This window comes from Sitodiplosis mosellana, unplaced genomic scaffold (assembly GCF_009176505.1).
Source record: "Sitodiplosis mosellana isolate CC-2019 unplaced genomic scaffold, AAFC_SMos_1.0 Smas_scaffold_2, whole genome shotgun sequence".
NCBI lineage: Eukaryota > Metazoa > Arthropoda > Insecta > Diptera > Cecidomyiidae > Sitodiplosis > Sitodiplosis mosellana.
The window spans coordinates 1,247,453-1,270,993 of NW_022595245.1; the positions used below are offsets into that span (position 1 = coordinate 1,247,453).

A 23,541-nucleotide genomic window follows, 5' to 3' on the forward strand; every position below is an offset into this window, starting at 1 on the left:
TTCAGAAAGCAGAAAAAAAACTTCTATTTCCGGTCATTGGTTTTTGTTTCACTGGTTTGGCCACACACAAAAAAGCATCACTTTTTTTTCAGTTTAGATCATCTATTTGTAGAGTCTACATTGAGTCTCATTGTAAACAGAGTCAGAAGAAAAAAATGTACTTGTTCTATTTTTTCATAATTTCTTCATCGAACGAGAGTGTGACGTGCCGATGTGATGACGCGACAGCAAGGTTGGTCAAAACATCATTTCGCAAATCCACTTATAATTAGATTCGTGCCGTGTGTTGAAACATACCCGACAAATAAATCGGTTGCATGGCTTTTTTGATGACCGGTTAAAGTTCTTGCGCCTCCAAAATGCCGGAGATGTTCTCATAAAGCCGCCGAGGAAATAAAGTGTTGTAATCAACAAAATATACTACTGTGTCCAAAAAGTAAGGTGACATTGCATTTAAAATTTAGCGCGCTGGGGAATTTGAAAAAATCCTTTTATTTTTAGGTTGGTAGGACTGTCTTTGACATCCCTGCCAAATTACACGTCAAAATATTCATTAGTGTTTGAGATACGCTTCGTTTTGTGGACTGCTAAAAGTGAATTTCTCGTTTTTTGCGATGTCGAAATTTGTTGATCAAAGAATTTGCATTAAATTTTGTTTGCGGAATCAATTTTCTGCTGCGGATTCGTTGAGGATGGTGCAGAAAGCCTTTGGTGATGAGGCTATGTCGAAAAAAAATGTTTACAAGTGGTATAGTGAGTTCCAAGCAGGCCGTGAATGTGTCGAAGACGAAGAGCGTGCTGGGCGACCATCAACCTCAACCGACGAAGCTCCGTCCAAAAAATTAAAGATTTGGTGTTGGAAAACCGTCGATTAACGATTAGAGACCTTGCTGATGATATTGGCATATCGAAAGGCTCAGTCAATACCATTTTGAAGGATGTTTTGGGCCTCAAACGCGTCAAATCTCGACTGGTACCGAAATCATTGAATTTTTTGGAAAAAAGGTGTCGAGTTGACGTGTGTGAAACAATGCTTTCTGACTACATTGACAAGACGAAATGCATGATCACTGGAGACGAGACTTGGATCTATGCTTACGACCCGGAAACAACCGACCAATCGAGCGAATATCGTGCCAAAGGTGAGCCGAGACCAAAAAAACCGCGCCAAAGTCGCTCAAAAATCAAGGTCATGTTGACTGTTTTCTTCGATTATCGGGGTGTTGTGCATTATGAGTTCCTTCCCCCGGGTCAAACAGTCAACAAGGAATATTATTTGAGTGTGATGCGTCGTTTGCGTAACGCTATCCGCCAAAAGAGGCCGGAATTGTGGAAAGACAACTCTTGGTTTTTGCACCATGATTATGCATCGTCTCACAATGCGATCATTCTTCGTGAACATTTCGCCAAAAACTCGACTCATATCGTTCCACAACCACCGTATTCACCTGATTTGGCACCGTGCGACTTCTGGCTGTTCAACAAGCTCAAAAGACCGCTCCGGGGACACCGTTTTGAGACGATAGAGCAGATTGAAGCCGCAGCGAAGACGGAGCTGAGGGCCATCCCTGAAGTCGACTTTTTCAACTGTTTCGAAGATTGGAAAATCCGTTGGCATAAGTGCATTGTATCGGGAGGGGATTACTTTGAAGGCGATGAAATTGATTTGGAAGAATAAATAAAGAATTTTCAAAATAAATGCAATGTCACCTTACTTTTTGGACACAGTAGTAAATCATGATTTTTCTGGCTTTCGTTCTTATTTCTGTATCCAAGCGATTGTTGGCAAACGAAAAGAAGAGAAACATCATTTTATCACCGGTAAAAGCGATTAAATGGTGATCTTTTAAAAGAAAGGGGAGCAGTCGTAAAAATCGACCATAAAATTCGATGTGACTTCTTCACAGTTTAATGCAATATTTGTTCATAAAGTAATTTGATAAATAAAATGCACCAAGTGATGTGATGTGATGAAAAAGGTTATGGTGTTATGAAGTTCAATGGGTCGCTTCGGTACAATAATCGATGTGTAGGGCCGATTTTTTATGCTGTCCAAAAATAACAACCAAATTGACGATCGAGCAGAAAAAAACGCAGCCAAACCGAAATGAAATATGCAGTTTGGTTGGAAACGAGTTTGCAATATTCATGGCATCGTGCGCACATTTTTCATCGTCGACATTCGTCGTCGTCGTCGTCATCGTCGCATAGTTGGAGTGTGTATGTGCCAACAGCACATACGAGCGTCGCACGAGAGATCGCTTTGTTTCGTTTTCGTTTTCAATAAACAAGCCAAGTGTACGTTGTTTTTTTTTCTCATCTACATTTGCATTTTCTATAAATAACAAGATCCGCATGTAGACAACGCGCTCGCGCCAAGTAACTGTCGTGTGGTCCGAAATGATATGCACGTAGTCCACACAGTCACCGAAAGCATCAGCAGTAAACATATGTAGGCTGTTTGGTGAGTGTGTCGTTGAAAAAAGAGTTGCGAAGCGGCGAACCGTGTTTGGTTCCGTATATGTGGTTTAGTGTGTTGTTTATTTGTTTTGAGCCGATTTAGTTTATTCGATGCGCTGTAGCGATGGTTGTGTGTCAGTGATGCGGCATAATGCTGATATCGGTTAGCCGTTGTGTGATGCTCTTTATGCTGGCCACTACGAACTGTGAGAGCCGTTGACATCATCGTTGATGGGGGATACCGTGCTGGCGTGTATGCGCGCGACCGTGTATGTATGACTACTCCTTTCACAACACATGGTCATGCGAATGTTGGCAAAGCAAAGCCAATACTTGCAACTCGTCTTATGCAAACCGCACTACTCTGTTGGACTGGAAAAAAAACTTTCTCTCTTCTTTCCGCGCTGAAAGAAAGAAAAAGCATAACGTCGCAATGAAGAGCGACGATTACGGTGGCGGCAACAGCAGCAGCAGCGGCGGTGATGGTGGCGAGTGTGTGTACGCGCTAGCACGCGTAAGCGATCGTTATGACGGCTCCAATAGAGCCCCCTCAGTATAGATTCGATGTGTTAGCTGAACAGCACATCAGTCCATTGAAACACTTTCAGCGAAGTGGTTTTGGTTTTAGTGCCAACAATTTTGTGATCTCTCGAACAAACAGCAAATTGTGGCTCGTTTCTTGCAAACGACCAAAACGAGTCTGAAGAGAAAAAAAAGTCGATTTTCGAGAGAGCTGATTTTAGACGTGTCCGAGTGCGACGATCACAAGTGGAATTCGGTTAGTTGCATTTTTTTTTTCAAATTGTGAGTTACTCCATTTGTGTGTGTGCCTCTGTGTGTAGTTTTTTTTTAATATATACAGTGGATTTTGATATAACTCTCAATCGATTCGATTTTGAATAGATTTCATTTTAACTCCTTTCCTTCCTCTCTCTGTCTGGTTCAGCGCCAATGTGTTTGTCCAGTTTCTTTTATCAAATGCAAAATTATTAAAATTTAACTCGGAAATTATCGGGTGTTGTGATTTAAACGTTTTATTTTATTGATTGGATTGAATTGGATTTGAATATATGGAAAAAAGCATAATTTCCACGGGTCGTCAATTTAGTTTCCCTTAAATGTCATTGCTCGTCGTTGGCATCATCAATTGAATTGATTATTAAATTAGCCGAAGCCGTTTCTGTTCAGCTGTTTATAGGATCTAATGAGTGAAGAGACACAGCCGATTATGATTATTTCATTAATCGGATCGCAACAATATAACCAAAGATTATCTCATTGCAAAAAGTGAATTTAGTAAAAGTGAAACTAATGCGCCGTATAAATGGAGAAACGGTAATACCGTTCAGTAATATAATTACAAACACTCGCATATGTGAACTCTCAACACGGCTCATTATGTTTTTATTCACATTGTGTGTCGTGTCTCTTCTTTGATGATTGTTCAGTTTTTTTCCCTTTTTCTTCTGCCGTGAGTGCTCTCTTGTGACCGCACTTTCCGTTATGACTCGTTTCTTCTTCATTTTTTCCCCATTTTTGTGGTTTTTATGGTCGTTCTTCAACTTAAATCTGCTGTCGTATATTCAGTGACATTTATTTTAAAATTTGGTCGACTTGCTCTTACTCATGCATACTTGAAATCGACTTTCGTCACCTGTTCAAGTTAAAAAGACGTTTCAAAGCATAAAAATATCAACGAATTTCAGAAAAAGCCATAACTCGAGAGAACAGAATTAATTCACTGGAATTGTGAATGCTATATCGCATTTAATTGACTCGTCAAAAGTACGAAGTGATTCAGAATCGCTGATTCAATCGTCCAGCACTGCTCCAACGTGTATATTCCCAACCGAGAGTATTTCCGATGCGTGCGCGCCGTTTGAAAAAAAAAAACTATACAAACAAAACGCTTCCAATTGCAATTAATTATAATCCAAATATTAGGCGCGTAAAGCGCACAGCAATTGGAATTGCAACAAAGGTTAAGATGCAAGGTAGCTGTTGATTCTATGTTTTGTTGCCGCGTGCTTTTGCAATTCCCCCGCGCGCGTGCGCCTGCAAACCAACTGTGTGCACGCTCATCGGGCACAGCTCGTCGGTTTGCAGTCGAAAAAATACTTGCAAAATATGGTTTTATAGCGGCAGTAGGGAAAAAATGCGATTTTTTGCAAAATGAAATGGAACAATCAGGCAAAGTAACGCACACACACTCCAAAATTGCATGCGGACGCAAAGAAAACGGGCGTAAGATAAAGACAAACAATAAATTTAGAAAGAAAACTGCGAAAAAAAAACGTAAGCCAAACAGAGAGAAATGAATAAACACACAGAAATAAAAACAAAATGTGAAGGCGTTTGCTAGTAGTTCATTGTGTTTATGTGTAATGGGTGCTGTGTTGCTGTTACTTTTTCTTATTCACTTCTTCCAAAAGGCATTCGCTTAATTACACTTAGGCTTGAGTTTTTATTTTCGTTCGTTCAAGCAAAATTCCGTATACGGAACCAGGTAGCACACCGTACAATATTAACAACGTCCGATGATTTTGGGGAATGAAAACGACCGTTTTGACGATTCGACGGAAAGAAAAAAGTGAAATGGCATACGAAATTTCTAAATACAATGAAAATAGCTTAATCCAAAAAAACTTAATCGTTCGATTATTAATAAATATTCCCGTTTGATCAATGATAATCCACCATATTTTGACAAATGTGTCGTTTAGTCTTAGAAAAATAACCCATTATTTATTCATGGCTAATTTTGGTTATGAATTGCAAGTGATTTGTTTTCTTTTTCTCCTCATTTAGGATTTTTCCATGTGGAAGCGCATTGGACTCAGACCGCATTTCTAAATGGATTTTATGTTGAACACACTTTATATGGATATTCTTAAAATAACAAAAGTGAGAGTGTAAATTTTGCGCGCGGATGCTAAGTGAAATCGGAAGAATTTCCTTAAAAGAACGAGAAAAAAAATCAAGTTTAGACTAACTCGATGAGTGTTATTAAGTGTTAAACAAAAAAAATTGATTGCGTGTGCTTCTCTTCCTATAAACAATTTACAAGATAAACAATCACACCGACAAAAATGGAACTCAAGCTGATATCATTTGCAATTTGGTGAGTTGAATTTTGTTTTCCAAGAGATTTATTCCATTTTTCTGCCGCTCTTCGGATAGAGAGATAGTCATATTGCTCTCAATGTATGTGCTCAATCACTTGCATTTATGTAATTTACTATGTTAAAAATTGCGCACTGGAAAGGAATCATCGAGAGATCGAAATGTGAATGGATTGTTTTTTAATTAAAGCGCGTAAGCGTGCAGCGTATATGTGCATGACGCACATTTTCCACATTTAATCGCAAAATCAACGAAACCGCCGCTCGAAGAAAAACAACCAAAACCGAAACCATAAACAAAAAGTGCACACCGTCGAGAATCAGAAAAGTAAAAGGATTTTTCAGTTTATTTTATCGATTGTTGTAACCGACATCATAATTTGTTGAAATGTTACGTCGGTTGCCTTTACCAATCGGATAGAGAGCGACTCTATGTTGGCTCGTGTGTGATCGGGGCGTGTGTGAGTGTGTGACACATAAATACACCAAAGTGCACATAAACACATCGAAGCACACACAACAACATCAGCAGCCGCAACACATTTCACAGATCAAGTTTTCCGCATAATTTCGATATAACATCAAAAGTCGTTAAATTTTTCGACACACTATTGACCTTATTTGAAGCAAATCGATATAATCTTTCTATTGAAATTCGATCGCGAACTGGGCGTAATTATGTTTAATTTTTGTTTGGGATTAGATTGAAATTCCAAATTCATAAATAACGCACATTGTTCAGGTCACCATGCGCTCAAATGTGTCTCTCTCTCTCTCGAGTGTTTAAAATTCAGTCTCTTTTTTCCCATGGAACACTGTTTCTTCGCACATTGCCTTATGTAGAGTTTCAGAATTTCAGTTTCGGTCTAATTAGCAAATAAATCTTCATTCTCAGACCTTGTTCGACTGCTTATCTCTTCCGGACATGCTCTTCTCACGCCCACATTGGTATATTGGTTTCGCTTTCATGCTCGTGTCATAAATAGCATCTTGATAGCAAAATTTACGACCAGAAACAGAGTAAAAAAAAGTCGTCAAATACTACATTTGTATTTAAGACAAATGCTGAATTCATTCCTTCTTTTGTTGGTTCTTCATCTGCATAATAACAACATTTCTTTTGATATTTGGCAAGTGGTCAAGCAGCTCAATAAGAAAAAATGATCGAATGGTCAATTTTTCAAATCATTGTGTGGTTTTTGTTTTTATTTAAATGAAACAAGCGAGCCCTCATTCTTCTTTCCTGGCAACCGACCGATTTTTCAACCAAATCAACTGATTTTTTCCCTTCGAAGCCAACAAAAATCGCACATGCACGAACGGACACGATGCCATTAATAGTAAAATGAAGTTTTTTTTGTTAAATTTGCGAACTGAAGGAAAAAAAACACTCGATGAATAAATAAATAAATTGGTGGCACCATTAGCTAATAATATTAGGCGTCGAGTTGCAAACTAAAGTTGTGTAGTAAATCGCGAGATTTTTTTCTCTCTTTCGTCGTTGTCGTTGTTTCTCCATCAAAATGGATTGAAATGCCTATCGATCGGCAAAGCGAAGCAATGCCGAAATCAATCTATACGTATGATGAACTCGTCGAACTTTTGCACTTTGCACAAAATGCCATTCAAATGATTTGTGCAATCGAAATGTGCTCGTGATTGGATAAAGATTTATTTATTTATTCGCATTCATTAAAATAACGAGGCGAAGCAGTTCAGGCGCGCAAGAGCGAGCATTTTTGTTTTTGTTTCTGTTCATTCGTTCGTAGTTGTTGTTTCATCTTCGTTCATTTGTTTGCTCACTCGATTGTGTTCACGAGCGAACGCTCTCATCAACGAAAAATTATCATTTCAAATGGAGAAGAAGATGGAAAAAAAAGCGAGAGTTGATTTGTAATGCGAATGTAGAACGTAAATTTTTTAAGCGCTTGTGGCATCAATGAGTCGGTTATTGACGGATTTTTGCTTCTTCTTCAAAACGATCAAGAGTACACTACACATACTCCGTCTCTTCGGAGAACATGTAATTTTTGTTGTGTTTTCTTGTGCAATATTTGGGATTTTTGCTAAACGAGCGGATAAGTAAAAGCAGAGAAATTTTGTTTTTTTTTTTTGCTCGAAAACGAGACGGAGATGCGCGACGGCGGCGGTGGCGTGGCAAAAAAAGTATCACTTGAGCTCCATATAATTGATATCGGGTTTTCGGCGAACAAGCACATTGCATCGTCTTCGTTCCACAGTGATGACGCCATGGACGCCCATCTTATCACCGTTTCTCGTACAAATACTCCGTCGCATGCCGAAAAAACACAACAACAACAACAAGGCGCATGGTTTTGAGAAAGTGGCACAAATTCATTGATATGTAGTGATATTTTTCGTTGTTGATTCACGTTTTACCGTATACACGCTGATTATAATGGTGAGTGTGCTCATCGTCGCCATCATCATCATCACATAAGTCACAAATATGTTGTTTTTTTTATCGCTGGTCGCCTCTTCTTCATCGGTTCCGTTGCAAATAGTTTTTGATTCAAAAAGCGAAGAAGACGACACTTGTGTGCTTGGAATTGGATGCTGTTGCTTCGTTCCTTTTCATCAAGTCAAGTATCTAATCGTCACTATGCGCTTGCGCTCACTCGATCGTTCTCTCTTGTAGTCACCCAGTGAATTGCTGTTTGTATCATTGTATTTCTCCGCGTTTGTTTGTGTGATGAAAAAACAAAACGAACAAGATTTGAAGTTCGTGAGTTTGCATGATTTCACTGGAATCGTGAGTGCGATTTGATTTGCTATGCCCCACTCTGAAGAAATCTCGTTGTTGCATCTTCTTCCGACTGCTCATTTATTTTGCAACGGAATCTTCTTTTTTTCTCGTTGATTGTTGCTTCCACCAAAAAACGCTCATCATTTTTATTGAATTGATAAAAACGGTTTTTCGTTTAAAGGAATGCAAAATATGTGCATTTTGTGTGTGTGCGGCGCGCACTAAGAGAATTGCATTTAGCAAAAAGAAAGTCGTAAATTTTGATGTCGTAGGCACAAGGTATTTTGATTGCATACAAATAATAATTATCATGGTTTTCGTCAAATTAATGCAATTTGTTTACTATTTCCTTATTTAGTCCCGTTGTTGATTCAACTCGTTTTATTTAGTCAATTTATCAATAAAGCGCATGAGTCAAACAGAGTGTGTGTGTGTGTTTGCGCTGAGAGGGAAGAGAGAAAGAGTCAGGTTCCGTTGACCGATTCATCGGTGCGCATACAACGATCGAGCTTATTGACGGAAGAAAAACCCCGCCAAAATGAAATGAAAAAAAAAGAAACCAATCGAACAGAAAAATTGCTGTGCAAAATGTATCTGTAAATTCATCGCATATTTTTGTATCGTAATGTTAACGTTCCACAAGGTCGTTTCGCCTTTATATGCTCTGTGGTGTTGACATGAAAAGTCGGTGTTGGCTAGCGCAGTGCGCATTGGAGACACACAACATACAAATCACTTCGTTATTGCTATTATTTGGAACATGAATCCATTTATTCGCCAATTCAAATGTGTGAGATGTTTACGATGCTTTGATTGAAATGAAAATGAGCAACGAAGAAGAGAAAGAGTAAAAACCACTGAAAACGGCTTCAATAAAAATGCTCAAATACGACATTTTTATATTGTTGTCGTCATTTGTGTTTTGCTGTGCGATTTTTCTTCGCCTTGCTCTGTTCGCCGTGTCTTCTGCTTCTCCTTCTGTCGGTGATTGCATAAGATGTTGTCATCACGCATCGAGTAGTATACTAAATAGCATGTAAATCGGTTTTTCATTAGATCCAATTGTGTTCGATGTGAGAAACCGTTCGATGCGACTGTGTTTGTGTCTTACATAGATTTTGTTGTGCGCGCCGATCCACCCGGTAATCATATTTTTCGAGACAATAATAACTCGTCTTGGATCATTATTACTATTATTATGAATGCTTTTGCCGCAAATATTATTATTTAAGTTCAGTTCGTCTTGTTGTTGCATCTCGCGTGCGTGCGCCTGCGCTCACGAGCATTGTAACAACAGTAACCATCAGTTGATTCGCAAGCGCGCACACATACACACTGAAATAACCCACACAATGGAAATTCTTTTTATCGCTGAGAGACTCTCTTTCGGTTACTGACTGCCAATATACAATTACTTTAGCTCATTTTCGATGCACATCACTTAAGATTTAGATAACACCATAAACTATATAATAATAATGGAAGTATTTTGTTTACCGTTTAATTAAATAGCTGCAGCCCGATTACGTTTCTGTCTTCGATTCACTTCACGAGTGTTTTCATGTCATTCGTCGTGCAATCGCGCGTCAATCGCGAACTCTCTCTCTCTCTCTCTGTCGTTCCCTTCTCTCTCTCCCTTTCTTTCTCATCAAACAGCTGAGCGAGCACATCTGTCGCTTTCAGTGCAAGTGCATAAAAGGTTTTTTTTGCTACTTGAATTTTATGTCTGCGAATGGTATTCGGCATGTATTTGGAAATCTATGGAGCGAATCGTTGCGCCTAGTTTTGGTTTTCGAAGAAAAAAACCCACTGCAGCACGACACACATTCAGTTTCTAGTTACGTTTTTTTTCTTTATTTCCATTCCAAGTGTCTTTGTTTTCGGCACACTAGGAAGAATTCCACTTTTGCCATGGCACTTGCAATGGCCCCGCGCGTGCCACTTGCACAATTAATGCAATCCGATTTTCTTACATATATATGCAATGCACTCTGTGTATGTTATTCAATCATGTGTCGGATTTTTCTTGCTAACTCTCATCCGTCTCGTTGTTGTTACTGTGTTTTGTTCCTACTTCAAGTCGATCGGTTTTCCGTTTGTCATGCATGCATGCGTGCACTCACATGCGTCTACAACACACACGAAAAAGAAAAACTTTTACTTTTCAATGCAGTCAGCATCACACACACACACATACACCATTCATATCTTGCTAAATACGGAGCAATCGCTCATCACTGTGGGCTTTATCAGCAACTGTTTCCATTGCAAACATGAAAATTATTCCGTAAACAAAAATCGCAACGGGAAAATTATAGACTTCTTAGCTGTTGTCGTTGCGATGAGATGCATTTTGCAGGTGGCTTCAATGAAATTTCAAACAGATTTCTGAAGAGGAACATGTTTATGGAGGAAAAAAAGTTAAAACCAATTCAAGAAAAAGAAAAAAAAAGTCAAAAAGAAGAAGAAAAAGTTACGATCGTGCCCATAAAAAGAAAAAATATGCATACAATGAGTAATATATAACGACACGAATAGAACTTTGCCGCCTGTAACAAACACTCTATGTCATCAATCAAACACATTCGGTGTCTGCTTACATACACGAAAAACACCCAATAAACACCAGCACACGAGATAACAACAAAAAGCGGCAGCAGCAACACCAACAGCAGAAAAAAAGGTGAAAAACCGAAACCATTAACTTGATATAAATTCCATTTGCTTGCGGCATTTTTTTTTTGCTGTAAATAGTACGGTAGTAGCACGAAAAAAGAAACTGCTGGCTCCCTTACAATAGATTCGCGTTCATTGATAAAAGTTATGAAATTGCACGAGTGCGCGTGCATTTTGTTGTTGTTGTTGTCGGGTGTGTTGTGTGCTGTAAATGTTCTTAATCTGCTGCCAAACTGGTTGGCTGTGTAATTGAATGGTTTCGAATAGTGCAAATGCTTGTGAAATACAGATCGTGCCATTTGTTTCGCAATGCAGGATGAATGCAAGCAGTGAAGAAAAAAGTGCTCTAGCGCGTGAAAATCGCATCACATGATTCGAAATGAAAAAAGCAAAGTGAGTAGAAAAAGTACTTCAATTCCAGCAAACGAGACGGAATAATGGGTTTCCGTGTGAAAATCGGTGAAGTTATTCTGCTTTTCGCGGTAAGTTGCTCAATTTCCCATTAGCGGATGATCTTGTGGATTGTGAGCCCGGCGATTAACTCATTTGCGGCTGCCAATTTCACTCGGCCGAGGAAATGATGACGAATGATGCAATATAAATAACGAAAAATGCGATTTCTTCTCAACTTCAATTATGGACCATTTCGAGTGCTTTTATTTCATTGGAATTTTTGATGCGCCTTTATTTGGAATTGCTTTTAATTTCATTGAAAATGTGTTCATTATTTCGAATTGTTTCATCATTCGTGGCAAATACACGGTTTGTTGCTTTGTTTTCGTCCCATTGTCATCAATTAACTGCACTTGACATTTTGAACCGAGGAACTAGTTAATGTTGCCGATTGCACAACAACACTGAGCCAATTGTTTGCTTGTTTCCTGATCCATTAATTGCCGCGCCCGATGGCATTAGGCCCAATGACACGAATCTGCATAAATCTTTCCCGTGGCTATAGTTTTATATAGTCGGGCGTTTGCCTGAGATTCACTCGCCCAGCCCGTATACAACGAAACGATTTCAACTGAGAATTACGAAATTGTGCGTTGAATGTCATTAGAACAAATTATGCTCAACGGATCGAAAATCAAGAACAAATTTTTTTTTTGCGTGCTGATGCTTTCGAATCACGTAAATGAGACGCAATACGCAACATTTTCGCCCTTAGGGTGCAGTCACACTAGGAAACATGGATTATTATAAAAAAAATCTTATTTAATCGCATTCAATTTTCAAATGAACTTATTATTTGAGAGGGAAAAAACTGACAGTCAAATGATGATGATTTAGACACGATCGGATATGCGAGCAGACGGTGCGAACGAACGAAGATGCGAGAAATAGAAGAAGCTTGAGCGATGAAGCGAGACAGCGAGAATCATGTGCGCGGCCACATTGAAGGCCTAACGAAAAAAAAACGTTTGTAAACAATTTACACATGAAAACAAAGCTTCATTGAAAAAAAAAAATCAAAACAGAACGCCATATTAATCACTCACTCTGTTTGCATATTTATTTTAAAAGAAAGTTGCGATGCCCAATATCTCTCTCTCCCTGTCTCTCTGTCTCTCTGTCTCTCTTTGTGTGTGATGTTTGCTTGAATTGTTCATTTGCATTTGTCAATTTGAGAATTGTTGTCTGTTCGTATCATCAACATAATAATAATGAGCATGTTTTTGTTCACTCGCTCAGACGATCGAAGCCACTTTTTTTTTGAAACGAACAAATCAGTTTTTGTTTCTCTCAGTCTCTGACATTTGTTTTTCTTTTCTGTCATTTTTTTTCGCTTCGCTGTCGATCGGCTTTGAATGGACCACGGTTGAGATGAGAAACAAATAAAAACACTGTCCAAATTATTATCGAAAGCACGATGAAAAATGGCATTTTGAACTGAATTGTAATTATCACCGACGTTTTGCTTTCATCTGCAACGAACGTTGTCAATCAGATAAATGCTTAGAGGTTTTAATGTGAGCTGTTAACACCAATTGATTCAATACTTTCAAATCGAGTGAGTGATTGGTTGTTTTCTTGAGTGAAAAGGAAAAAAAATGGTTTCCCTTCTAAATATGGCCCTATCATCGAACATCACGCACAATTTGCAGAGAAAAACCATATTTCTCCATCGCTCAACCTTTAACTGATGATCAATATCACAGTCTCTATTGATACAAAAATCAACATAATATTGCAATTAAAATTAAATGATTTTCTATCTAAAACGATAGCCGTTGCCTAATCGGGTGGCCAAATGTCAAATTTTGTCGAAAGGTGATTGAATAACTAATGGACGAAGAGCATAACATTTGTTTTTAATCAGATGGTTTTTGCTGTTTCCATGCAGATACTTTAGAATCGCAACGAGTTAGAAAAAAAAACTGAGTACGTGATTGATACATTTAGGTTTTTTGAAATCGTTTGCCGTCCAGGTGCTTTTTTCGTACGTTCATTGTGGATGAGGCTTTTTTCTAGAGTAATTACATGCCACAAGTTCAAGGCAATAGACATGCAAGAAAAGTTTTACACGCATAAATCAAACAATGACGTAAACAAATAGTTGAGTAACAATATCAATTCGGCCATCGAAAGCGAAACTTTGACCACATGTGCACATATTTGAAAAACCACCAATCAACGACTAATTTTTTTCTTCTAGAAACTCTACTTTTTAATTCATAACTCATGAAATGGCATCACTTAGCATTGAATCAATGCCATTGATCATGTGGCATGTGTTATTGATTGACCCACAAAAAAAATGTTCGAGTCATTTCTAGCATCTAGGGAATTTATACAAAGGCCGATTTCACTAATGTTTTGAATAGATTAAATTATCAGATCGAAAATGATAATCATCGAAGTCATCTTCGAATAGGCTTAACCTAGAGCAAATCAGCCAAATCAAATGCAGTGATTAAATATTATGATACACGGTGTATAGGCCTAATTTGAAGAAAAAAATAAAATCCAATCACACGCACGATTTTGATTTACATAATTTCATCATTATCGCCCATATTTGATATGCTGTTATAAGAAACAAAAAACAAAAAAAATGATGTAATTTGTGTGAATGCATTCGATTTCCTCCAACAAATTGGTCCAGTTTTTATTGCCCAATTCACGCATAATTCAAGCTTTGCTCATCTTCCCTACCAAATCAAAAGTTTGAGTCGATTTTTTTTTTCAGAAAAAGATTCGTATTTGTCGAATGTATTCGATGTTTTAAAAAAGAATCATATCCAAAAATTAGTATTCCACATGGTAGCACTTTTCTCGAAGCATTTTGGAATTTCAGTTTTTAGATCTGTGGAACAAAGCCAAATTCATCATTTGCATAAAACCTTCGAATGGTTTTAAAAATAAATCGTCAAATTCCGATTTGTTTCGAAAAGAGCCAGCATAAGTCTAATAATGAATCTGGCATAAAACCGGTCGAATGGGTGCGGAGCTCAGAATTAAACTGCAAACCAAATCAAGTTTATGGCATACGTAAAAACGTTTTTACATGAAAGCAAAAAAGAAGAAATAAAATTGTTTGAAATCTGTGGCTTTGAAGACTTTTGAATGAATTCCATTGGCACCGGTTTTTAAAACGAAAAATCATATTTCGAAATATGGAAAACTTTTTCAAAATGAAATGCATTCGAAGCGAAGAGAGAGACCAATTTATGCATTTCAAATGAATGATGCATGGCATTTTATTCCTATTTTGAACTGAACCTCACAACCTGACAGGTAAACGAAATGAGTTTGAATACGGAAATTAAACTAACCATTCAAATCAAATCCATTTTTCGATGGCGGAAATTAGGATCGAAATAAAAGCGATGAAACGTGAAATGCCAACGCTCTTCGGGCGCATTTCTCCATAAATACAAATCGAATGATAGTCATAAAAACGAGCGATAAAATACACATGTGTATCGTGAAGAGACTGGTTATCACGGCTATGAAATCCATACTGACGACAAAATTCGACCTACCTCTAGTGGTCATACACACAACACACGTTGAGCGGTCAATATATATATATACACAATACAGACATGCTAGCATAGGATTTAAATGATTTGCGCGAATGGCTATTTGATTATTGGCAATGCATATGCTTATTTGATTGTAATCTTTAACTATCACTACAAGCGTCGTGTCAGTAAAACTCATCTTATGTTTACATGGGAAATACGTGTTATTGTTGTTGTAGCTTCATCGCCGTGCTGGTTATCCGACCTATTTCTGCCGAAATTGTCTGCCAAACCCCCAATTTGACTAAAAGCATAAAGTGTCACTTTTCACATTGCCCTGGATTGGTCGCATACCAATATCAATAGAACGGTTGTGTGTATGTGATAAAATTCGCTATGTATCTTTTCCCATGCCAACCGTCTCATTCAGCTATTTGCTGTTTGTTAATTGTAAGCGATTAAAATGCAAAAAATTGCTATTGCCAAATGAAGTATTTTTAACGATCATAATTGTTATTATATGTACGAAATATCCAATGCGACTATTTCATCGTGCCGTGTTTTTTTTTTCATTTATTCGCTTGCTCTCTGTGTGTGTTTCGTTTTCCCTTTCATTTCGTGTTGGTTATTTTTTCTTCGCTTCACTTTATTGAATGGACGTGAGCGCATGCACAAAAATCCATTTCATGTATGTTCGCCGTTGCCGCGATGCGACGATGAAACAAAAGCACGAGGTGTGAATTGATATTAAACGCTTTGATCAGTTTCGAATTCGCTCTACAAAACGGTTAAACGAGCAAAGAGGAGCAAAAAACAAACAAACAAACAAACGAATATTATGGACATGCGCGCGCGACGACAAATATGGTCGGCGCGTATGTGGTACGTCTGTGACACAAATACGAGAGATCGAACGAGTGCGAAATCAAAATGAGCCCAAAGAAATGAAAAGTGAAATTTTACTGTACGCACGCGCACACCGCCACCGTTTTTGAGGCACTATGGCATGTGAACGTGATTTCTTTTATGTGATCGGTTGGGCTTTTTTTTCGTGTCTGTGTTTACACTACGAATTCTTGCTCATTATCAATGAATGCGCAATAAGCAAAAACGATTGAGGTTGACATTTCTGTAATTGAGATTAGATGTGAAATGCATAATTTGGTGAGAATTTGCCGGCTTTTTTTCGCCTCTATCCATTTCTAAGTATATGGTTTTTTTCTCTACCCATTTCGATCGTATCGTTTTTTGTTGTGCTCATTTCATGTACAATTTGACGCGAGCCGTATGTGAATGTTATCAGTTGTTTGTTATTAATGACGGAGAAGGTGGTGCTGCTGTTCGTATATTTTTATCTCGAATGAATTTCCTCTAAACGAACATATTTTAGCGGTTATTCACAGTCTCAATTGTAGCGTTTATTCAAATGCGCAATTGCCATTTCAATTAGCAGCAAACAAATTCTTTGCAAATTTTTCAAGTTGTGGTTTTAAATACACAAAAGCTATAAATGGAATGGTTCGTTGGTTTAATATTTCGATAAAAAAAGAATTATGTTTCAACAAAACTTTGCTATTGAACAAAAGAAATACCAAACATGTTGAGCAAAAATTCATTAGAATTCAAAGACACTCAAAATCAATTAAAACACTTCATTGATTTGCGTTTTTTCTTATTCATTGTTTCTATTCATGTTGAGCAAGTCATCTTCTTTTTTGGTTTTAAATGGCAAGAGAAAAAATCGATTGGCTTCTTGATGGATTTAAAACTCATCGACTGAATGCACAAAGTAGTCTTGGTGCTTTTAACATTGGAAAGGTCGAATACCGTGTAATGCGAAACGAAAAGAAAAATGAGACTCAGAAGTTGTTCGCATGCATTCATTGCGGTTGCGAAAAAACAAAAGTCCAGTTGCGAGCACACAAAAACACGTGCACGAACAAAGCAAGGAACGGAAAACGGAAAACGAAAAAAAACGTGTTGAATTGTTTTAAGAAAAATCCATTTTATTCGAATTAATGTAACTTTCTACAATAGCAAAAATTCATTTCAAGTCTTGAGAGACATAATAAATTAAATTGTTGTTCGAGACCACAAGGAGCTGAGCAACAACAACAGCATCACAAACAACAAAGATGGCAACAACAAAATCAAATCTGTCAAATGTGTTTATTGAAAACGAGCACATGTTGTGACGAATCAATCGGTGAAACGAAACATTGTTGTATTGCTTGTGGCGGCGTTCAAATCAAATGAATTTTGAAATTATAGTGTCAGATATCGAGATGTGGTTTCGGGCATTTCAATCGGCAACAATTGTCTGCCGCAATGATTCAAATTGAGAGTCCAAACGCCAACAACAATCGGAAACCGTAGGCGCTTTGCAAAACGATAGCAAAGCACTCGATGAGCGGAAAACGATATCACTTTCAGAATTAGACAAATGAGTTTTGGGGAAGACAAAAAAACAAACGCTTTCGATTTCATCACAACATTCCAATCGAATGAAAGCATTTTGTTCCCGCCAGCGAATTTATCATTGGGATGTATGTGTTTTCTTTCGACTAACAATAAATCAGAATATCGCATGTCGACGACTTGGAGAAAATCTCGTTTGATTGAAGCGAACATTTTATCGGCAATTCATAAAAATTCGAAACATTCAAAATCGAAATGAAACAATTGGACACTGTGTGAAAAGATCGCCACGAGATGCGATCTATAATAATCTAATTAATTCAAGAAATCCGAACAAACAAAAAAATGCTTGAAATGAACTGTTATGCTAATGCTTTCACTGTGGGAACTCATCCAATCAGCTCGAAATGTAAGTGGCATGTGCGTTCGTTTGCTCGCATAAACCTTCTTCTGAAGCCAAAGACGATTAATTCACCCGATTTTCAAATGGATTCGAATGCGGCTACAAAACGCAACTGGTTTCGCTTTATTTCGATGTATCGTCCACCGTCATATGAGGCGATTGCATACATATGCCATAAATCAGTATTTTTTTCAATCATTACTGTAAAAACAAACAGCGTCCTAACAAATTCAGTTCAATTTTTTTAGGTACTGCCACCACCAAAACGATTTTAGCCGGGTTTTTGTCGCGTCATACGTCATTGAAAGGCAAATAAAACAGGTTGTGTGTGTGTATGTGAGCCATTCTTTCGTTGGTTTTTCGACACAATTTCCTCTGTGTGTGCAGCAACACATACACACACACATGCCTTGTTTGCGCATTTCGATGCAACGATTCAGCTATGTGCACTTAATTTATATCGTCTCAATGGTAGAAGTAAAATGGAAAGTTTTATGCGAAAAACAAAATTGAGAAAAGTGTCGCACACACCGACACAAATCAACTAAATGTTGCTGTAAAAACATACGCCCGAACTAAATGTTAGTGTTGTTGTTGTTGCTTTTTTGTCCCGGCGACGAATGGTTCATATTTCAAGTTAATGAGCACTTAAAATTTAGTGAGTAGTCATTTAATTGAAAATCACGATCGATCACACCCATTGTGGCGGCGATACCGGCACACAGAACTCCAACAGCTGAATACGTTCACGAATTTTATCATCATTCCGTTTACTTCTTGTTCTGTCTTGTCGACGATGCACACGTACATTCATTGACCCATTACCAACCGACGATCGATTACAACTCCGTTTTTTCTTTTGCATGGTGATTTAACAGACGGTAAAGAAGCCATAGTTACGGTTGATATCAAAAGAACCGATTTTACACGTGAAGCTCGCTCAGAACCCCGTCAGAAGGAAAGATTACGTCGTTTGTTTCTAAAAGAAGTATACATCTGTTTATGAGAAAATTACTTCTGTCAATCATCCCGCGCCATGATGCGAAAAATCGCTTGAGTCAATCAATGTGATGCGGTGCAAGAAAAAAATGTGCAATTTGCATTTTCCAACTGTCAAAATGGATTTGTTACAGAATAAGACACAAAAAAGATAGCGCGTGTGAAGTCTTCGGATCATGATCATTGTGCTAAAATGAGTGTGGCGGTGTAGTGGCTTCGACTGCAATCGTTTTTTTCTGTCTTTTCACGAAAACAAAAAGAGGAAAACCTTCAACAACTATCACTAAAGGTAGCAAGCATAGGAATCATTTTGACATCGGATCGACATAACAACCATAAAGTAAATGTCGTTGGTAACTTTTGCAATGTTTTACACGAAACGAAACGAGAAAAAATGAAGAAGCAAACCGATGAGCAGAAACACACATTCACGACCCGACAACGGCATATACACACATACACACATACACATACACATGGAGGTGTCTCAAAAATGTCGAAAATGAGCGAGAAAAACAAAGCCGTTTATTAAAATCGCACGTCGTATTTTATACATAAAAACATTTAAATAAGCTCATTTATAATCCTAATGCATGGAATGGGTATTATTGGTTTTTGTGTAAATTCGTGCGATGGGTATTATGCATATATATCTGTCTATGCACTTTATAAGTCGAACAACCGTAAGATTGGTTTTACGGGCACCGAAAAAGTGTTAAAACAATCGTACAAAGCGACTAATAAACCTGAATAAAACGCATCACCTTTTTTCCCATGTCTGAATGGTTGCTTCGTCTTCGTTTTTTGTTCGTGCCGATTGCAAATGCGACCAAGACACACACACACACACGAAAAACAATAAACTGATGCAAAAAAAGGCACACAGACACACCGAAACGGAATTTATGTAGTCACAATCACGTGATACTTGCGGTATTCGTCCTTCGATTGCAAGCACGAATGAAGAATGCACAAGCACTCCAACCCATCGATATGGATAATCAGAAGAAAAAACAAGGTCTCTTCATCGCCGCTTTTTGTAGTCAATTTACCGTAATGTTGCAACTCAATTTCGATCGGTGTCTGTCGATTTTTCGAGCACATCGACTTTTTTCGCTTTGGTTTTTTTCTCGTTTCTGATTTTCGGTTTTTACGCTTGAATTACGTTCGGCACAAACAAAAACAGTCTCGTCAACAAACTATCTCATCAATTCGATGATCGACGAAAAAAAAAACCGTTGGCACTCGAACTTTTTCGAAATCCATTTAATTGCCGCCGTGTGTTCAATCAAATTTTAAACGCTTTTCGTTAAATGTGCGGCTAATGACAATTTCTCGCACTGACGCTCGCTGAAAAGGAGAGAAAAGTATTTTCACATGCTAATTTGCATCGCTATTAATTATTGGCTTCGACGAAATAATTGGTCTGCCCATTAAATGTGGCGGGATGGCAACGGCACGAGTAAATTAAACCAATGCACGATTTCTATTTCTAGTTTTGAATACTGTATGTCAAAAACTAGGTGAAACAGTGCTCTACTGAACGTGTGAAGAAAGTAAAATTGAGAAGTTTAACGATGACAAAAACGAAATTTTTTCTCCAAAAATCTTTTGAAGATGACGTACCGTCGAAAATAAAACTTACACGCGTTTTGTTGGTGGGAAATAAACATCGATGGAATACTGTCATGAATTCTGAATCGATATCAAACGACGACGTCGGAAAAAATGTGGCTGGTTCAAATGAACTATAAATTCCATTGAATAGCCAATGAACGGAAAAATTTCCATTGAACAACGCAATCGCACGTGGAAAGTGCAGCACCGAATGCACCAATTAAATAACGGAACGATTTTAATTTTTTTTCACGGACGGCGCTTTTTTCGGTATGCGTTGTATTAAACCCACTGTGGATTATCCACATACACACACCGACAGAAAATATAAACCAACAGCCGATTTTGTTTTCGTTAAATGCGGCCAATTTGCATTTTATGTTGTTCCGATGTGTAGAAGAAAAAAAAATCATTAAAGCCCAGCACAGTCGTCGGTGTAAATGAGTAAATCCAGAAAATTTCGCGCATCGACTTGATATGCATAATGCTATTTAAAAGTCGTTATTGGTTGCGGCCAACTTCTTCATCGTTTTTTTACTTTTATTCGAAGTTGCGCGCGTTGTGTTGTGGTCGTTGTGCGGTTCGGTCGGTCGGTCGAAGCAATATCGATAAAACTACACATGTTTTTGATGAAATAGTGAAAGTGATTTGTTTTTTTACTTCAAAATCTTTCTTTTTTTTACTTCTTCACTTGAGTTGCATGTTCACTATTAGCGGATCGGTTTTCAATGTTGTGTTTTTTGTGTTCGCTTTTCGTTGCGCATTCATTCGTTTGTTTTTGTGCCATCACTCATTTAACTAGGAAGGAAATGATGAGGAATTGTAATAATCATAAAACATTTTGGAAATGGACAAAATTAGAAAAAAAAAATTGATGCGCATTGTGTGCGCGAGCGCGTACTGGAAATCGAAATAATCATCAAGCTTGAACAAATCGCAAAACAAACGAGTCAAACAGTGAAAATGAAGGAAAAAATGATTTTTCTAGTTTTTTTTGTTCATTCTCTCTTTCGACCGGTATTTAAAATCCATAAATGATGTAAGCCAATTGCATGCACACATGATTGAATCGATTGGCCATTAATCCAATAACCGACACCATTAACTCACATTTGATCGGTTTGCCATTTGTGAATACGGTCATTATTTTAGTTGGTTAGTACGTTAGTGTGTGCCCGTCGTCGCTACACGAAAAACCCGCTCATCAACATGATTTGATGAGTCTCATTTTCAATAACACAACAATTGAATGGCCAACAATTTGTTTCCATGTATCAATTGAATTGTTATAGCTGTTTCCGCGCCGAAAATCGGTCTCATTCAATCGGCCCACTTGAAATTTGAGAAAGTGCCCATTCCGTTCAATGGCTATTTTGATGTGATCAAATACATGATTATTTGCTGTTGTTGCTGATGATGATTTCGGCTGCCGTCGCCGCCAACGCTGTTCAATGCGATTTCATTCAAAATTCACACCCGTTAAGTACACGAAACACTCCAGTCTATCCAAACGGAGTCAAAATTGCTTGCCAAAATTGATTGTACAAATATGTTTGAATAACACTTCAACAACAACAAAAATAAATTCATGCGCGTGGCCTTTCCAACATTGTATAAACGAATTTCGCTTGAACGTGAACTTGACAGAAAATCCATTATCTGATATTTGTCTTAATTTCGACTCGCTGTTTCATAGGCCGCCTCGGTAATTTTAATTGTTTTCACCGACTATAGAGCGATCAGTGACCGCTGGCGATGTGCGAAAATGTTTTTCAACCGTATCTCATCGCCCTAGTGGAGAACGTGAACATACACTCGGTAAATGGGCCCGTTTGTATGCTCCACGCACAATCACGCTCCACGAACATTTGACGGACGGCATCTAATAAGCCTAAAGCTGATCATTTTTATGATTACACCTGACATTAAAGCCAGATCAACCAAAATATTTTTGAACAATGTTTCGGCGTTTTTTCGCTCTCGCTTGTCGATTATTCACCTCACTTTCCTCTGCTCGGCCGCCCGTCGAATATCAAACACCCCAAAAACGTCTCACATTCATGTGACGATTAACTTCGTTCAGATATCAGATTTTACACGGGTACAACACCGTAACAACAACAAAAAATCTGGCTTTTTTTTTATCAACAAATGTAATCAATGGTATGGACGATGCATGAAAATGACCGAATATTTGGCAGCGCAAAAATGTCACGTCAATCATTCTTGTCACAATCACGATCTTTTACCGGTCTTCGGACCGTGTTTTTTTTCTGTCAGTTCGGGCCAACCGATTTTTTTTTGCCATTCGTGGTGGATTTTGCTAATTTTTTACTCAGATTTTGAATATGGCTTTGCATATTCCTTTAATTAAATCAAAGATTACATCAAATCACATGGTTCTGGCCACTATTTTTTTCTCAGAGCTTTGAATAATTTTTTTTTCTCGGAGCTCAAATGACGACAATTTCCAATTTATTCCGATACTATCCGGTTTTTTGCTACTTCAAAGAATTGTGGCACCAAGCTCGAAATTCCGAATAATCGCTCATTAGTAGCCTATAGTCAAAGTCAGTCATTTTGCACACGAGATTTCTTAGCTGAAATGGTCGTTCGATCTCGGAGATAAGAGAATATCACGATGCCCCCAAAAAAGCCACGACATCACAAGATCATTCGAATTAAAGATGATTTACATATATATATATATATATATACGGCAGTTAAATTTCAATATTGAATTTCAATATTGAAATCGGCGATTGGTTAAGTTCGAACGTTTGTTTGTCATGGCGCATAAATTTCAAGTTCATATATGAATGCGAAATGAATTTTGTGCAAGGAAAAAACATTAGAAAATGAAAAAAACACGAATATTTTCTCAATGAAGTAATGTGCATGCAAAATCAGAGTCACAGCACAAATTTCTGGCTTCATACGGATGCATTGTTTCCACTTTGAAGTGGTAATCCATATGAAATATGCTTTTTTTGCCATTGTATGCAAATTGCAACTTTTAAAGCGAAGAAGAAGAAAAAAACAAACAATTTTCATTTTAATTTCACGCAACGCATTGAATATGCAAAGTGATATGACATTGTAGCCATTCTA

At 37.8% G+C, this 23,541-nt stretch overlaps 1 protein-coding gene across 1 annotated transcript in view; it reads left to right on the forward strand.

Annotated features, from left to right (window-relative positions):
• The first annotated feature begins 1,222 nt into the window (after positions 1 to 1,222).
• The window catches only part of LOC129565382 (uncharacterized), a 29,117-nt gene continuing 6,798 nt past the window's right edge, over positions 1,223 to 23,541 (forward strand). The window contains exons 1-2 of the mRNA XM_055440210.1: positions 1,223 to 3,238; positions 5,269 to 5,581. Of these exons, the coding sequence (XP_055296185.1) occupies positions 5,550 to 5,581 (32 nt within the window). The 5' untranslated portion in view covers positions 1,223 to 3,238; positions 5,269 to 5,549. The remainder of the gene's footprint in view (positions 3,239 to 5,268; positions 5,582 to 23,541) is intronic.